The 17,967-nt window shown below is 43.8% G+C and overlaps 1 protein-coding gene across 33 annotated transcripts in view; it reads right to left on the bottom strand.

Annotated features, from left to right (window-relative positions):
- POC1B (POC1 centriolar protein B) overlaps window positions 1–17,967 on the bottom strand; it is a 124,486-nt gene that overhangs the window by 85,273 nt on the left and 21,246 nt on the right. For 29 of the 33 annotated variants that reach the window (XR_014784378.1, XR_014784380.1, XR_014784379.1 and 26 more), the window contains exons 3-5: window positions 15,447–15,618; window positions 14,507–14,686; window positions 4,139–4,246 (exon numbers count right to left, since the gene is read on the bottom strand). Coding sequence is in view for 29 of the 33 variants with exons in the window: in XM_084810316.1 (XP_084666442.1) it covers window positions 4,139–4,246; window positions 14,507–14,686; window positions 15,447–15,618 (460 nt within the window). In the remaining 4 variants the exon portion in view is untranslated. The remainder of the gene's footprint in view (window positions 1–4,138; window positions 4,247–14,506; window positions 14,687–15,446; window positions 15,619–17,967) is intronic. The other 4 variants (XM_084810328.1, XM_084810326.1, XM_084810325.1 and 1 more) reach the window with 1 other exon arrangement.

Below are 17,967 nucleotides of genomic sequence, written 5' to 3'. Positions count from 1 at the left end.
CAATGCCACCCCCTTGGCTTGGTTCACTGGTTCACTTGGTTCATCTCATTCTGTCCTTTCAATATCCCTGTAAGATAGGTCACACTGAGATGGTGGCAACTGTATTACTAAGCAGCATTTGAACCTGGTTCTCCCTTGCCAAAATGCAGTGCTCTCCCTACTTAAGCATGCTGGAGTCACCTGCACATCAAGCAGGCAGGGGAGTGGTGTTACATCACTACTATCAAAAGAAGGAGGATATCACGCAGTGCACTGTAGACTTGCACATGCTGATTCCATCAAAAGGATGGAAATGTACAAGAAATGTCTGATGTTCCCTCTTGTACATTTCTATGCACTAGAGCAGTCTTTCCAACCCGCGTCTATCTAGAAGTTTTGGACTACACCTACCATCATCCCCAGCCATGCTAGCTGTGACTGATGGAAGTTGGAGGCCAAAACATCTGGAGGGAGTTTTGTTGGGGAAGGCTTCACTAGAGCAGCCTTTCCCAATCTGGCACCCTCCAGATGTGTTGGACTGCAACTCCCATAATTCCCAGCCAGCATAGCCAATGGCAGGGATGATGGAAACTGTAATCCAAAATTTCTGGAGGGATCATGCTGGCAGAAATTATGGGAGTTACAGTCCAACACATTTAGAGGGTGCCACATTGAAGGAAGGCTGCACTAGAGTCTCCTGAACACTGGGTGAGGCAGTGTGAAGCAATGCAACCCCTCCTTGCCTCACTTGTCTGTTTTGGTGTGAACTCTGATCATTTCTGACAGATGAAAGTACTCTTTCTGAACTTCCATCTTCTCTCTTTTCCAAGAGCTTGTCCACATTTTTTTATTCAGCTCTTAACCGGAAAAATGTCATTTTCACCCAGTTAGCATAGTAACTGCTAAACTGAAACTCAACTGGGATAAGGCTAAATGAGTGCTATGGGCACTTACTGGTTAGCGGCTCTGACGTAATGAGTGAGAAGTGAGGATATTCCCTCTCCATATCATGCCATTTTGTGATTGGTTTTAGGACAGGAGTAGGGACCCTTTTTCAGCTCGAGAGCCAAATTAAATTTCAGAGCTCTTGTGAGTAACATTCCAGTGGTGGGTGAGGCTGAAGGCAAAGGGGTAGGACCAAAGGCAAAAGAGGCGGGGCCAAAAATAACCACCATATTTTAGCTTAAAGGTCTTACTGCTGGTAAGTAGGCCATAGGAGGGGCATTTCAACCTTTTAGAAAGGGGAAAAATAGCAGAAAAGCAGGGAAACCACCAAACTATCAGTAGTTGTGGGGGGGAAGGGGTGGGGTCAGGGGAAAGGGCGCAGCCATATTGAGAACCCTGGAGGGCGGGGTTAGAACCCCCGGTGGGCTACATTGGCTCCTGGGCATAAGGTTCCCCACCCTGTTTTACAGACTGAGTGCTCTCCCAAAGCACCACTCAAGTGCAGGAGTTCATGTGGGCTTCCTTAAACAAACAAACTGGTAAATATTTGCAAGGCTATTGTTTTCACCTACAGCCTTGCCATTCTGCAACATATTTTTATTTTGCAGGCAGTGCACTCTGCAAAGTGCAAATATCCCATGAAAAATGCTTTTTGAAATGGTGAACATAATACATCTGCAATGAGACTATGGACTTCAGTCTATTATTTGGAGAGATACAATTCTACTTTCTCTTTAACTTTGTCTTCAAAAGTCTTGGGCGAGTTGTGCGAAGGCTAAAACATGGTAGAGATGTTCTGACTGTACTGATGGTACAGACTTGCTTTCTTTGATCAGGCAGAAAACTCTAAGAAAAAAAGGCCCAACTTCCTTGGAATTTATCAGACTGCTTATTCATTTTCTTTCCATGTACAGACCAATCCTATACTCAAGCTACATCGGCTGAGGGGCTATAGGATTCGGTGGAAGTCCTACTACAATGTCAGAACACAAGATATGCCACCACGACAGATATACTGACAAAACAGCTAAAACAGGGTAGAGTTGTGGGTGGGATGGTAGCAGCACTTGTACCATATTCTATGCTCCTCCAAACCATGGTCACACCCCCATCAACGGCGGTGACACCAGCTCCAGACCTGGCGCAAGGAATTTCCATTGACTTCAAAGGAAAAAATTAGAGAGGAAAAAATTAGCGGAAATAGCTGCCCCCACAATGACAAATGCCCTGCCCGGGTCGCCACAACAAAGCATAAACTATGGGGTAAGTCAGCACAACACCACCTGTAATAACAGATGGTAAGAGTATGTGGCGTGGGGCTACATCTCTCTGGCTTCAGGTTGTGCACACTTGGACCTCACAAAGCGTAGCTTTGGTGAAAAAGAGCACTTAGCACAAGAGGGAAGCATTTTGCACAAACAGCCTGTCTCCAGAACACACATGGAAACCCTAGCATATTGCTAACCCTTCTCTATTATGTATCTCACCTTAGGACTCCAGACACGGACAGCCAACAAGCACTCGCCACTCCACTCTCTCCGACCCCCCCCCCCCAACCCCGCAAGAGTGTCTCCCACATCCAGGAGCAGAACTGACTCCATCTGCGGGCAAGATGTTGGTTGGCAAAGGCCAGGCACTCCACACCAAGCACAGCCATTGCTGGCCAAACGTTCACAAGCACTTCTGCCTTGCAGAATCACAGCCTGGATGCATGCAGCAGGACAAGCTGTCGCCAGCACAACGACATTCCACTGCAGCCTCCAAGGAGGAAGTATACCCACAGTCCCTGCAGCCTCCCCGTTCCCCCATTGGGGGACAGAGGCATGAGATCCGGCTGCGCACTCAAGTGGCACCACTCCTTCTTCTCTCCCACTCCCTCAGAGACAATACTGTGCATCCAGGGGCCGTATGTTCCAGCTGCTTCATATTGCTCTCTGCCTATATCTCCCCTCTGTCTGTATTCTCCCACAGGTACAGGATTCATCCCACACTCTGTTCCATGCAGGCCAGGAGGGAGGCTCACCCTAAAATCAGCAGCAGTGACTAGGATGCTCCTGGCTATTCCTCCATGGTGAGGAAGTTTAGGCAAATTATTTCTTTTTGCCAGACATGCAGAACGTGTGTGTGTCTGCATGTGTGTTGGGGAGGGGGGCTGAACTCCCATTTTCCGCTTCTTAATCCCCTACCCGATGCAGTGAACCATCGGCAGCGGCTGCTATCAGATTACGTCTGTGGTTGCCCTTGTTGCATACCCTGGCTAGAGATGTGAATTTTATTTATTTTATTTGTTTCATTTCTATACCGCCCAATAGCCGAAGCTCTCTGGGAGGTTCACAAAAATGTGAAGGCCCAGAAGAAGAGGAAAGATTGGGCAAGTTCTGGGAGAGAAGGGGTTCTTTGGTAAAATGGAAATTTGGGGGAGTACTAGGAAATAAAACTCTGGTGAAATATCTCCTCTTTTGGAATGAGTAAAATGCTTTTTAAAGAGAAGGTTTTACTCACTCAGTGTATAGAATGAGGACCTTAATGTAAGACAATCTACAGCATTAGACAATGATCATTCCTGTGTATACTCTGGAGTTCAATGCTTTCAGTGTTGTTATAAAGTTTAAGTCCAAATTTGCTGCCCTTGAGATTGTGACTGTATGGGACTGTTTCTGTCCAAATAGTACATTATTTTGTTTATTACACCATTCCTGGGTTTTATTTTCAGCTTATTTTTCTGTACTTCTCACATGGCAGTAACTAGGGCTGCAATCCTAAACCCACTAAAGTGGGAATAACTTAGTTCTCAGGAGGCAGGTCTACTTTTTCCGAGACAGTTTTTTCTATTATAGCCCAAACATAACCATGGTGCAGAATGGGAAAAGAATAAAGCACAGCTAAAGGTAAGACATACTGCATCTAATAGGATTTAGCCTCATGTACTACTTTGGAGATCCTAAAAGATAAAATTTCCATAGACTCAACTTCTTTGCACTGTAGTATTTATTAAAGAGGAAGAAAATGACGAGGGTAAATTCAGAGAAAGGGTAGCAATGAATTCTAACAGCCAAAAAAAGGAAGAACCAGCAACTCAACCTCTTTGCAGGTAGCTATAAAATATCTCCAAAATGAATCAGAACACTTTTACCTCTCTCTTATGACCACCTGTCGATATAACGCAACGGTTGCTAAAATATTTCCCCTTTTTTCTTATATTAACAGTACTTACCCATCATGGTCTATTATACTATCAATGCATATCTTGTTTCTCAAATCCCAGATTTTAACAGTTTTATCTTCACTGGAAGATACTATTAATCTTCCATCTGGTGAGTATCTAGAAAGGAAAGAAAAAAAACGTGAAACGAACACAAACGCAAACAAACAAAACCCTCATCACAACAGCAAATTGATTTACATCTGCACAAGTAGTGCCTAAATCAATTTCAGTATGCAGAGATAATTATCATTTTGTCCTGAACAGAACACTAGTATTCTTCTCTGCCTTTTAAATTTCTATTCTGTCCTATTCTTTAGGACAGAGGTCCCCATCATGACGCCCATGGAGATCTCCAAGGTGCCCACAAAGGCTTCCACTCCTTGCTTCCTTCAAAAATTATTTTTAATTTTAAAAACTTGAAAAATATTTGGACTCCAGCATCTCCTTCTTGTTCCTGAACCTACTGCTGATCAGTGATTGAGTGGGTAAGAAGAGAAGAGTTGCTTCCTGGCCCCACCCACTCTTCTTCCAGCCACATAGACTTTTTCCCTTTGCTCTCTCTCCACTCCCAGCGTCAAGCCTTGCTCTTTCTCTCCCCCAACCCCTTTCCTAGCTCGTTTTCTTCCCTCTCCGCCTTTGCCTTGCTATTTCTCCCTCGCTCCCAGTCTCTAGCCTCAGTATTGCTCTCCCCCAACATCTTTATCTCACTGTTTCTCCCATTCCTAGCCTTGCTCTCTTTCTCACTACTTCTTCCTCTTCTCCCTCTCTTCTGAAATACAACCAGTTAAAACATATTACAAAGCATTTAAACTCAAAAGTCCAGACTTATCATGCAGTACAATCCTATGCACATGTATTAAGTAGTAAGCCCCATTGCGTTCAATGGGACTTACTCCTAGGTAAGTGTGCATAGGATTACAGCCTTAAGGTGCTAAAAACCTGCTTAAATAATTATTCTACATTGCTACAAGAAAATTGTTAGTCTCACACACAGATGGTAGAAATGTTCGGAAACGTTGGATCTGAATCATATAGAAAAGGATCACAGCATCAACAGAGTAAGACGTCCTATCAACCACCATAATCTGCAGAAGTAGGTCCAAGCAATGAATCAAAAACACTCGAAGAATACAAAGCTTAGGAAGGTTGGGATGGCCAAGTCCCTTACAACAAACAAGTGTTCTTAAATCCTGTTTTGTCTCTAGGTCAAAGGCCTAGTAACCACCATTACTTCTGACTTTTATGGATCCATTAGTCAATTGGCTCATTCACATCCACACACCCAGATCCACTGGACTCTTCAAGACCACAAGAGAGGTTGGGCAAATGACCTAATAGTTTGCTGTTGTTTTTATTGGTTTTAAGGAGGGCTGTGCATTGGATTCAGCCAAAGCTCAGCCACTCTCAGCAGCTGTGAAGGTACGGAGTTTCAAAGGCTGTTTCCTGTCTCCTAGCAGAGCAGAGCAGAGCAAGCTGCTCCAGCTGGTCTAGGGACTATACAGGCAAGCAAGCTCCCAGACAGCAAGCACTCAGAGAAAACGAACAGGGACAGCAAACAGGAGTTTGGCAGGGGAGGTCAAGGAGGAGGTCCCTAACAATTTTTTAAAAAAAATCTTTTTCCTGTAGCACACACTTTCATATGTGTGGGACTCTGTTAACCTCCAGTGAATATAGGACAAAGTACAGGCTATCCCAGTACAATCAGAAAGGAAGAAACATAAAGGGACTAGAGACTATGGAAGGAAAAGACTCTCCAGTGGTGGTGACCTGCAAGGTCTGCACAATGTTTCTTTTCTTGCCTGAGATCAACATGGCCTACACCTGCAACAAGTGCAAGGTGATCACACTGCTGGAAGAAAAAGTAAGAGGACTGGAGTGGCGAGTGGCGACCTCAATGGAATAAGAGAACATGAAGAGTTCTTGGACAGAATGGGGGAACTACAGCAGCAAAGGGAAGACCAGAAGCTTGAAGAGCAACAGCAAGCTGAGGCAGAAGAGGAAAATGCTGAGGTGAGGAAAAATGAAGTAGAGCATACTCCTTGGAAAAGGGTGACAGTTAGGAGCAGAAGAACTAGAAGCCACTCTGTACCAGTGGAAGCAGTGTAACTATGGAACCATTTTCAAGTACTTGAGGATGAGACTGGAAGACAGCCTGCAGAGGAAGAATTACAGGGGGCCCCACATGAGAGCGAGCAAGAGGCTGAAGGTCAGTCAAGCAGAGGCAATGAAACCAAGGTCTACAACAAGAAGAAGAGAAGAGTGGTAGTAGTGGGAGACTCCTTGCTGCATGGGATTGAAACCCAAGTATGTCACAAAGACCCATGGACTCGTCAGGTATGCTGTCTCCCAGGAGGACAGATTAGAGACGTGACTGAAAAGTTGCCTGCACTCATAAAGCCCACTGACAGGTAACCCTTTCTTCTCATCCATGTGGGAACAAATGATACCGCCAACCAGAGCTATGAAGAAATCACGTCAGACATTGAAGCTTTGGGAAGGAAACTCAAGAACTTTGGGGCCCAGATAGTTTTCTCATCCATCCTTCCAGTAGTTAGAAGAGGGATAAAAAGAGAAAGAAAAATACTCTGGGTGAATGACTGGCTATGAAGGTGGTGCCAACATGAGAGAGTTGGATTCTGGGACCATGGGCTATACTTCCGGGAAGATGGACTGTTGGCAAGGGATGGGTTGCACCTCTCAAGGGCTGGGAAGAATGTGTTTGGCCACAGCATGAAGAACTTCATCAGGAGGGCTTTAAACTGAATCCTATGGGGAAGGGAGATGTAAAGCTGGAGGTAACAATGGACCAAAGCTCATTCACCACAGTGGAGAGAACAGCTCTAACAGCGCCCAATAATAGTCTTCAAAAACATGTAGGAAAAAAGCCAGAATATAAAGCACATTGTCTTCGATGTCTATATACTAAAGCCCAGAGTATGGGAAACAAACAGAACGAACTTGAGGGGAGATATGATAGTGCTCTTCAAGTACTTGAAAGGTTGTTGCAGAGAGGAAGGCCACAATCAATTTTCGATCACCCCAGAGTGCAGGACACGGAATAACAGGCTCAAGTTACAGGACGCCAGATTCCAGCTGAACATCAGGAAAAACTTCCTGACTGTTAGAGCAATACGACAATGGAACCAATTACCTAGGGAGGCAGTGGGCTCTCCCAGACTGGAGGCATTCAAGATAAGACTGGACGGCCATCTGTAGGGGATGCTTTGACTTGGATTTCTGCACTAAGCAGGGGGTTGGACTCGATGGTCTTAGAGGCCCCTTCCAACCCTACTATTCTATGATGCTTAATATGGGAGGGAAATTATGACTTGATAGGTGTAACTGAAACTTGGTGGAATGACTCCCATAACTGGAATACAGCAATTGAAGGATATAACTTGTTCGAAAAGAACAGAAGGAACAGAAAGGGAGGTGGAGTTGCACTATATGTTAAAGATACATATTTATGCCCAGAAATGGAGGAGGATGAGCTTGGTAGCCCCATCGAGAGCATCTGAGTTAAAATAAATGGAGAAAAGAATAAAAGGAACATAGTGGTCCGAGTCTACTACCGGCCACCCAATCAAGGAGAAGACAAGGATGAAACTTTTGAAAAGCAAATTGCTAATGTTTCAAGGAAGCATCCCCTTCATGGATCACTGCCTTGTTGTGGCGAAGGGGCTTGCGTAACTCAGTGAAGCCATAAGCTATGCCGTGCAGGGCCACCCAAGACAGACAGGTCATGGCAGAGAGTTCTGACAAAATGTGGTCCACTGGAGAAGGAAATGGCAACCCACTCCAGTATTCTTGCCAAGAAAACCCCATAGAACGTATCACAAGGCTAAAAGAGATGACGCCGGAAGATGAGCCCCTCACGTCGGAAAGTGTCCAATATACTACTGGGGAAGAGCAGAGGGTATTTCCAAGTAGTGCCAGAAAGAGTGAAGCGGCTGGGCCAAAGCCAAAAGGACACTCAGCTGTGGATGTGTCTGGTGGTGAAAAGAAAATCCGATGTTGTAAAGAACAATATTGTTTAGGAACCTGGAATGTCAGATCAATGAATCAAGGTAAGCTGGAGGTGGTCAAACATGAGATGGCAAGATTGAACATCGACATCTTGGGAATCAGCGAACTAAAATGGACAGGCATGGGCGAATTTAATTCAGGTGACCATCATATCTACTATTGTGGCCAAGAATACCTTAGAAGAAATGGAGTAGCACTCATCGTCAACAAAAGGGTGGGAAAAGCAGTACTGGGGTACAATCTTAAAAATGATAGAATGATCTCAGTACGAATCCAAGGCAAACCATTCAACATCACAGTAATTCAAGTCTATGCCCCAACCACTGATGCCGAAGTAGCTGAGGTTGATCGGTTCTATGAAGACCTACAACACCTTCTAGAACTAACACCAAAAAAAGATGTCCTCTTCATCATAGGGGACTGGAATGCTAAAGTAGGAAGTCAAGAAATCACCGGGATAACAGGCAGGCATGGCCTTGGTGTACAAAATGAAGCAGGACAAAAGCTAATAGAGTTTTGCCAAGAGAACATGCTGATCATAGCAAACACTCTTTTCCAACAGCACAAGGGACGACTCTACACATGGACATCACCAGATGGTCAATATAGAAATCAGATTGATGATGTCCTTTGCAGCCAAAGATGGAGAAGCTCCATACAGTCAGTGAAAACAAGACCTGGAGCTGACCGTGGCTCAGATCATGAGCTGCTTCTTGCAAAATTTCGGCTTAAATTGAAGAACGTCGGGAAAACCACTAAACCATTCAGGTATGACCTAAATCATATCCCTTATGAATATACAGTGGAAGTGAGGAATAGATTTCAGGGATTAGACCTGATAGACAGAGTGCCTGAGGAACTATGGACGGAGGTCCGTAATATTGTTCAGGAGGCAGCAACGAAATCCATCCCAAAGAAAAAGAAATGCAAGAAAGCCAAGTGGCTGTCTGATGAGGCTTTACAAGTAGCTGAGGAAAGAAGGGAAGCGAAAAGCAAGGGAGAAAGGGGAAGATATATCCAATTGAATGCAGAGTTCCAGGGAATAGCAAGGAGAGACAAGAAGGCCTTCTTAAATGAACAATGCAAGGAAATCGAGGAAAACAACAGAATGGGAAAGACTAGAGATCTCTTCAAGAAAATCGGAGATCCCAAGGGAACGTTTTGTGCAAAGACGGGCATGATAAAGGACAAAGAAGGCAGGGACCTCACAGAAGCAGATGAGATTAAGAAGAGGTCGAAAGAATACACAGAAGAACTATACAGGAAAGATCTTAATGTCCTTGATAGCCATGATAGTAATGTCCTTGATAGCCATGATAGTGCGGTCACTGAACTTGAGCCTGACATCCTCGAGAGTGAAGTCAAGTGGGCCTTAGGGAGCATTAGTAACAACAAAGCTAGCGGAGATGACAGTATTCCAGCTGAGCTATTTAAAATCCTAAAAGATGATACTGTTAAAGTGCTGCATTCAATATGCCATCAAATTTGGAACACTCAGCAATGGCCGTAAGACTGGAAAAGGTCAGTTTACATTCCAATTCCAAAGAAGGGCAACGCCAAAGAGTGTTCAAACTACCACACAATTGCGCTCATTTCACATGCCAGCAAGGTGATGCTCAAAATCCTACAAGCTAGGCTTCAGCAGTATGCGAACTGAAAACTACCGGAAGTACAAGCTGGGTTTCGAAGAGGCAGAGGAACTAGAGATCAAATCGCCAACATTCGCTGCATCATAGAGAAAGCAAGAGAATTCCAGAAAAACGTCTATTTCTGCTTCATTGACTACGCTAAAGCCTTTGATTGTGTGGATCACAACAAACTGTGGCAAATTCTTAAAGTGATGGGAGTACCAGACCACCTTACCTGTCTCCTGAGAAACCTGTACGAGGGTCAAGAAGCAACAGTAAGAACCAGACATGGAACAACCGAGTGGTTCAAAATTGGGAAAGGAGTACGACAAGGCTGCATATTGTCACCCTGCTTATTTAACTTATATGCAGAGTACATCATGAGAAACGCCGGGTTGGATGAATCATAGGTCGGAATTAAGATTGCTGGGAGAATTATCAACAACCTCCGATACGCAGACGATACCACCCTAATGGCAGAAAGCGAAGAGGATCTAAAGAGCCTCTTGTTGAGGGTGAAAGAGGAGAGTGCAAAGCTGGTTTGAAACTTAACATTAAAAAAACTAAGATCATGGCATCTGGCCCTATCCCTTCCTGGCATATAGAAGGGGAAGAAATGGAAGCAGTGACAGATTTTACTTTCTTGGGCTCCAAGATCACCGCAGACGGTGACTGTAGCCATGAAATTAAAAGACGCTTGCTCCTTGGGAGGAAAGCTATGGCAAAGCTAGACAGCATAGGAAGAAGCAGAGACATCACCTTGCCAACAAAGGTCCGTCTAATCAAAGTTATGGTTTTCCCAGTAGTAATGTATGGCTGTGAGAGCTGGACTATAAGGAAGGCTGAGCGCCGAAGAATTGATGCTTTCGAACTGTGGTGCTGGAGAAGACTCTTACGAGTCCCCTGGACTGCAAGGAGGTCCAATCAGTCAATCCTAAAGGAAATCAACCCTGAGTGCTCATTGGAAGGACAGATACTGAAGCTGAAGCTCAAATATTTTGGCCACCTAATGCGAAGAGAAAACTCCCTGGAAAAGACCCTGATGCTGGGAAAGACTGAAGGCAAAAGGAGAAGGGGACGGCAGAGGATGAGATGGCTAGATAGCATCACCGATGTAATGAATATGAACTTGAGCACGCTCCGGGAGAGTGCGCAGGACAGGAAGGCCTGGCGTGCTATGGTCCATGGGGTCACGAAGAGTCGGACACGACTGAACAACTGAACAACAACAACAACAAGGAAGCATCATGGAGTAGTAATTGGGGACTTCAATTTCCCTGGTATTTGTTGGGAGACAAATTCTGCAAAACGTGGCCCCTCCAAGAAATTTCTGACATGCGCTGCTGATAACTTCCTCCTACAGAAAGTAGAGGAAGGAACTAGAGGATCGTTTATCCTTGACTTGATCCTAACCAACAGAGATGACTTAGTGGATAAAGTAGCAGTTATGGGAACTCTGGGGGAAAGTGGCCATGTTATACTTAAGGTCTTGGTTCTAAAGGAAGCAAAAGCTGAGTGTAGCCAAATGTGTACCCTTGATTTGAGGAAAGCCAATTTTAATAAAGAAAAAAGGTGGAAGGCAACACAAGAAGGCAATGTGGATTCACAAAAAGCTTAGAGATGACCTGAAAACAAAAATGACACATATAGAAAGTGGAAGGAAGGCCAAGCTACAAAGGAAGAGTGCAGGCAGGTAGCACAGAATTGCAGGGATGTTGTCAGGAAGGCTAAAGCTGAGAATGAGCTAAGGTTAGCGAGAGATGCTAAAAGCAACAAAAAGGCTTTCTTCGGATACGTACATAATAAAAGACAAAGGAAAGAAATGGTGGTTGAACTATGAAATGAGGATGGCAAAATGGTAACAGATGACAAAAAAAGGCAGAACTGTTCAATTCCTACTTCGGTTCAGTCTTCTCCCGAAACAGGGTTTATGACCTTCCTGGCAAAGGCGAAGTACAGGCTGAAGGGGCAGGATTGCAGCTTGAGATCGATAGGCATATGGTCAACACCTAATTACTTCGAATGAGTTCAAACCTCCAGGGCCAAATGAACTGCATCCTAGAGTAATAAAGGAACTGGTAGAAGAACACTCAGAACCACTGTCTATTCTCTTTGAGAAATCATGGAGGACGGGTGAACTGCCAGATGACTGGAGGGGGGCTAATGTTGTCCCTATCTTCAAAAAGGGCAAAAAGGAGGATCCTGAGAACTACAGACCAATCAGTCTGACATGAATCCCTGGGAAAATTCTGGAGCAGATTATAAAGCAATCCATCTGGAAGCACCTTGAAAACAATGCAGAGATTACTCAAAGCCAACATGGATTTGTCAAGAACAAATCCTGCCAGACGAACCTGATCTCATTTTTCCATCAGGTAACTTCCCTTGTGGACTGTGGAAATGCTGTGGACATAATATACTTCGACTTCAGCAAAGCTTTCTACACAGTGCCCTGTGATATCCTGATGAGCAAACTAGCTCAAAGTGGGCTAGACAAAACAACGATCAGGTGGATCCACAGTTGGCTACAGAATCGGACTCAAAGAGTGCTTATCAATGGGACCTTCTCAAACTGGGGAGAGGTAAGGAGCGAGGTACCGCAGGGCTCAGTCCTGGGCCCAGTGCTCGTCAACATTTTTATTAATGACTTGGAGGAGGAGGTGCAGGGAATGCTTATCAGATTTGCAGATGACACAAAATTGGGCGGGATAGCTAATACCCTGGAAGACAGAAACAAAATTCAAAGTGATCTTGATAGGCTAGAACATTGGGCAGAAAACAACAGAATGAAATTTAATAGGGATCAATGCCAAGTTCTGCTCCTAGGAAAAAGAAACCAAATGCACAGTTACAAGATGGGGGATACTTGGCTCAACAAATCTACAAGCGAGAAGGACCTTGGAATTGTTGTCGATCACAAGCTGAATATAAGCCAACAATGTGATGTGGCTGCAAAAAAAGGCAAATGCTATTTGGGGCTGCATTAATAGAAGTACTGCTTCCAAATCACCAGCCAGTGTGGTGTAGTGGCTAGAGTGTTGGACTGGGAGTTAGGAGATCTGGGTTCTAGTCCCCACTTGGCCATGGAAGCTCACTGGGTGACTTTGGGTCAGTCACAGACTCTCAACCCAACCCACCTCACGGGGTTGTTGTTGTGAGGATAAAATGGAAGAGGATTACGTACGCCGCCTTCGGTTCCTTAAGGAGGAAAAAAGGCAGGATATAAACATAATAGATAAATAATAAACCACGTGAAGTACTAGTTCCCCTCTAATCAGCACTGGTTAGGCCTCATCTTGAGTACTGTGTCCAGTTCTGGGCACTGCACTTTAAGAAGGATGCAGACCAACTGGAGAGGGTTCAGAGGAGGGCAACAAAGATGATCAGGGGACTGGAAACAAAGCCCTATGAAGAGAGACTGAAAGAAATGGGCATGTTTAGCCTTGAGAAGAGAAGACTGAGAGGAGATATGATAGCACTCTTCGAGTACTTGAACGGTTGTCACAGAGAGGAAGGCCAGGATCTCTTCTTGATCATCCCAGAGTGCAGGACACGGAATAATGGGCTCAAGTTACAGGAAGCCAGATTCCGGCTGAACATCAAGAAAATCTTCCTGACTGTTGCAGCAATATGACAATGGAACCAATTACCTAGGGAGGTTGTGGGCTCTCCCACACTGGAGGCATTCAGGATGAGGCTGGACAGCCACCTGTCAGGGATGCTCTGACTTAGATTCCTGCACTGAGCAGGGGGTTGGACTCAATGGTCTTAGAGGCCGCTTCCAACCCTACTATTCTATGCTTGTATGAAAGTCGAAGCTGAATCGGGACTCTTCAGACCATTTCTGGTGCTTCTCAAGGGGAAGTGGGCTTCCCTCTGAACCAAAGCTGAATCCTGCTCACAATTCGGATTTGGAAAGGCGTTATCTCCAAAAATAGTGTCTTTTGCTTTCATTTCTCTAAAAAAAAAAATGAGCGGGAAGGGAAAAAGTGGGGTTGAGTGACTGACAAGTCCACCTTCTAATCATAGGACATTTTACCAGGGGCTCTCCAATCACTGTGCTTTGAGGGAGGGCAAGGATGGGTTTGTGAGATGGACATTCATCTGACACTATCAGACTTCACTATGAAAAAACTGTTTTTCAATCATTGTAACTCCCTAACCCTTGCACCTATCCTTCTGAAACTTTGCAGGTTTCTTGCCCAGAACACTTCTACGTGTGCAATTTTCATACAAATGAAGCAGGAGGAAGAAAAGGGATAGGGGATAATGCAAGTCCAGGAGGAAGCTAAGTTCACTTATATCGCACTACTAAGCCAGTACTTAGCATGATGTCCAAATGTGGCTAACACTTATATTGCCCTGTTTCCTACTGTTCATATACTTTTTCTCAATACATTCCCATTGTCTTGGTTAGGACAACTACATACAGTGAATATGTGCTCACTTGAAGTGTAATTTATTTATTACATTTACAGCCTTGCCCTCTTCCATGATGGAACTCAAGGTGGTGTTCATAGGATTCTCAGGCAGTCTCCCACCCAGGCCCTGACTAGCCACAGATCTACTTAACTTCAGCCAAGCTGCTGTATCATGTGCTTTCAATCCACGTCTTGGGCCAATATGTACAGAAAACTTAAAAGAAGAAAATATCTGCTAGCTAGCTGAACAAAAGAAGCTACTGCTTTTCAAAATCAAGACGGTAAAGCATACAAACACTCACTTGGCACAGCGCACCCAGTGTGTGTGCTGGGATAAGGTGAACAAAAGGCGTTGGCTGTAAACGCTCCACACTTTTACTGACTTGTCATTGGATGCAGTAGCTAGAAACTGGCTGTCATGTGAGAAGTTCACACTGCGGACTGGTGCAGTATGGCCTTTTAATGGCGTGGATTCACCGTGACTGTAAATTAAAAATAATAATAACATGCATTAGCTCCACAATAACATAATCAAAAGCGATTAAAATATTACAATTAATCCACTTTCCCCTCAACTTTCTAGTTGACTCTCCCTTTGAGAACACAAAACTAGGTTTCTTCATTGCTTCACTGCCCTGGCATGCCTCTGTGCAAAACCTGAGAACTTTCGTTTAAAGAACTGGTCTAGTTAGTTCTAATTAGAAATCTACTGGGAAAAGAAGGGATAGCTACCTTTCCTTGACCCAGAAAAGGAATATGAGATAGAGGGCTAGTGCTGACATACCTTAAGCATTTTCCATAAGTACTTTCTGTCCCCCTTGTTTAGGCTGGCTTTTAGTGACCCGTATATTAGACCATAGGGAATAATTACTTGGGCTATTTGTTGATTAGAATCCAGATCATAACTCTGATGTTATTTTTGGTAGCATTGTTTACCCATTCCAAACCCCTGTGAATAGGGAGGATGCAGCAAGTAGGAATAAAAGTTAAATTTTCAAGTATCTTAAGGACAACAGTTTGATGCCTAACAATATATCCATGACATGCAGTGAGAAAAGCATTCCTTGCACCAAACATGTCTGCAAAGGAAAATTCTGCAAAGAACAAAAGTGAGAACTATTTCCATTTACACCTCCTATTAGAAGAGACTAGAAAAGGAATAAAATGTCCTAAGTCCAACATAATTCCAACATCGGCATAACTCAAACAGACAGGAAACCTTTAATTTTCATTAAAACTTACATACAAGGAATCCATAACCTGGCTGTCCTGTCTTGAGAGGCAGATGCCAGCAAGTGCCCATCTGGTGAAAACTGCACACTGGTTACACCTTCTAAATGACCCACAAATCTGAAGGCTTTGGAGTTTGGTTTCAAATTCCATATCATAAGAAATCTATCCAAAGAAGAGGTGGCTGGCAAGAAATAATATAAAGCTATAAAAACACAAATGTGGTATTGTTTCCACCCTTATTCTAAGACAGATCAATTTTTTATTCTGACATAACAGTCAAAGGTCTCAGTTACTTTTATTACCAGTTTCATGAGCTACTGTAGAAATAAGACATAGGCCTGGTTCAGTTGCAACAAGCCAGGGTTTCTTTAAATCCTGGGTTGTGAACAAAGTGGGAGTGAGCGAGCATGCTGGTTTAACTATGGGTTAGAGCTCTGGGTTGTCTCTCCCACAACAACCCAGAATTTGCACATCATGCTTAACAAGTCAGGGTTGGAGCATCCCTGGATTGTTTATCTCCAGTGAGAGTGATCGGGCAGTGGGAACAAGCATGCTCCCTCCCTCCCGCTTCGTTCACAACAACCCAAGGGTTTTTAAAACCCTTGGGTTGTTGTGACGTGCAAACCCAGACACAGAACTGAATATATAAGTAAAGTCATTTTAGTTTGGTATCTAGGACAATAATTTTGCAGCAAGTTCAACCGCATAACTAATACATAGAACAATGGAAACTGGCATATAAACAGGATTGTCACAACTTTCTGTATTTCTTGTGCATTTAACAATAGCATGTTCGGGTGTTGGCTACTACTTCCTTTGTCATTGAACTATGGTGGTGCACATTTATCATGGGTTACATCAATATTAAAAGGGTGGAGGAATGCTTAGTTACAGGAAAATGGATGGCAGAAAAAACTGAAACTGATGCAAGTGAAATGGAAGTAACAATCCTGTGTGCATATACTTGAGAGTAAGTCCTGTTGAACTCTGTGGGGCTTACTCCAAAGTAAACAGAGGAACTGCAATCCTACACATGCTTACTTAGTAATAAGCCCAACTGAAATAAGCAAAACTTGCTCTCAAATAAAATGCAAATAACCTTGCAGTTTAAGGGTGCACTCTCAAGGTCATTTACAGGACTAGCTGTCCTACAACACTTGCACCATCCTACCAAGCTCATAATCAAGATAATTAAATGTGTGTGTCCCCCATCCCGCCCCCCCCAGTACAGACACTGGTCTCAAAACATTGATTCTTGTAGCAGAAATGCCAAACGGTACTCCCCGTGGTGGTAAAAATGTAACAACAAAGTGTAGCGTTGAAAAGTTGCTACTCTTTAATAGTATCCCCAACCTCTGCTGTCAGAGCAGATTGCCAAAATAGTAGGGCCTGCCTTGCTTCAGTGGATTTTGATGGATGAAGTCGTGATTCACCTTTGCATCTGGAGTCTGGACCTAATGTGTGATCATTGCAACAGTCTGTTGTTGTGATGAGGGGCTGAGTAATAAAATGGCAGTGGAATAGTGCTTTCTGGAATGGGATGGCAATGGAACGCTTCAAGATACTATCATTCCAGCTTGATTGCCATTCTTCTCCAGCTGCTGTCATTCTTCCATTATTCAGCTTCTGAGCATCTCCTTAATTCCATTGTACCATAGTCCAGTCATTCCATTGTTGTTTCTCCTCAACCCTTTCATCCCTGCTATCAGTTTCTGTCATTTTAAAAGGGTTCCTTCAAGTGTGTTCATTTACTTTCAATTCTACTTTGGGGGCATTGTTTTAATAGTATGGCCCATCCCCCTGCCTGTAAATGATCATGGCTCTCTTCCCCACCATTCCCACACTGTGAATGGGTAGTCTATCTTGCATTCTCGAACCTGCTAGGTGGTGGCAAAGCATTCTTGATTTGCCCCTGCTCATGAACATTCCCCGAGTACTTACAGGGAATAAAGCACTTCCGCTCCTATTTTGTTTTTATATTTACTATAGTTAGTTGTCCTGAGGTGTCAACAATAAAGCCAAATAGAAATGTAATAAATAAATAATTATAGAATGCATTTTTAATAGGACCCATGTATTATGTGTACTGCCTCCAGAAACACACTGAAAAAGATGGAGACCCTATGCCATATTCTAGGGTCTCTGGTCAGAACACACACTCTCTAACTAGCCATTATACATATACAAAAAAACACATACAAAAAGCACAATATCCCCTATGAGTCTTCCTGAACTTATCTCAATCATAAAATCTGTAGTTCAGGAAACATTATGTTCAACATAGTAGCCAGGCTCAAAATGTAGTCTTTTATTTCCTTTAGCAAGGAACCTGTGCACTGCTGTTCTGTCTTTCGATAAGGAAAAAGGCAATCCATGTTCTGAGCCACTGGAATTGTTCCAAATGCCCTCTGCAGGAAACAAGCTGGACTCGTATTATGAAACTCCAAATAATTAAAGTACAGAAGAACCCCTGGACAACAACCTCTGCTACCTGTGGAGTACTTGTGGGTCCACCTAAGGCAAGAGTTAT

Source organism: Heloderma suspectum, chromosome 7 (genome assembly GCF_057233095.1).
Source record: "Heloderma suspectum isolate Gila_16-S chromosome 7, 16-S_ref, whole genome shotgun sequence".
Lineage (NCBI taxonomy): Eukaryota > Metazoa > Chordata > Lepidosauria > Squamata > Helodermatidae > Heloderma > Heloderma suspectum.
Note: the sequence above shows the minus strand (reverse complement) of the source record. Positions and strands in the feature narration are given on the sequence as shown.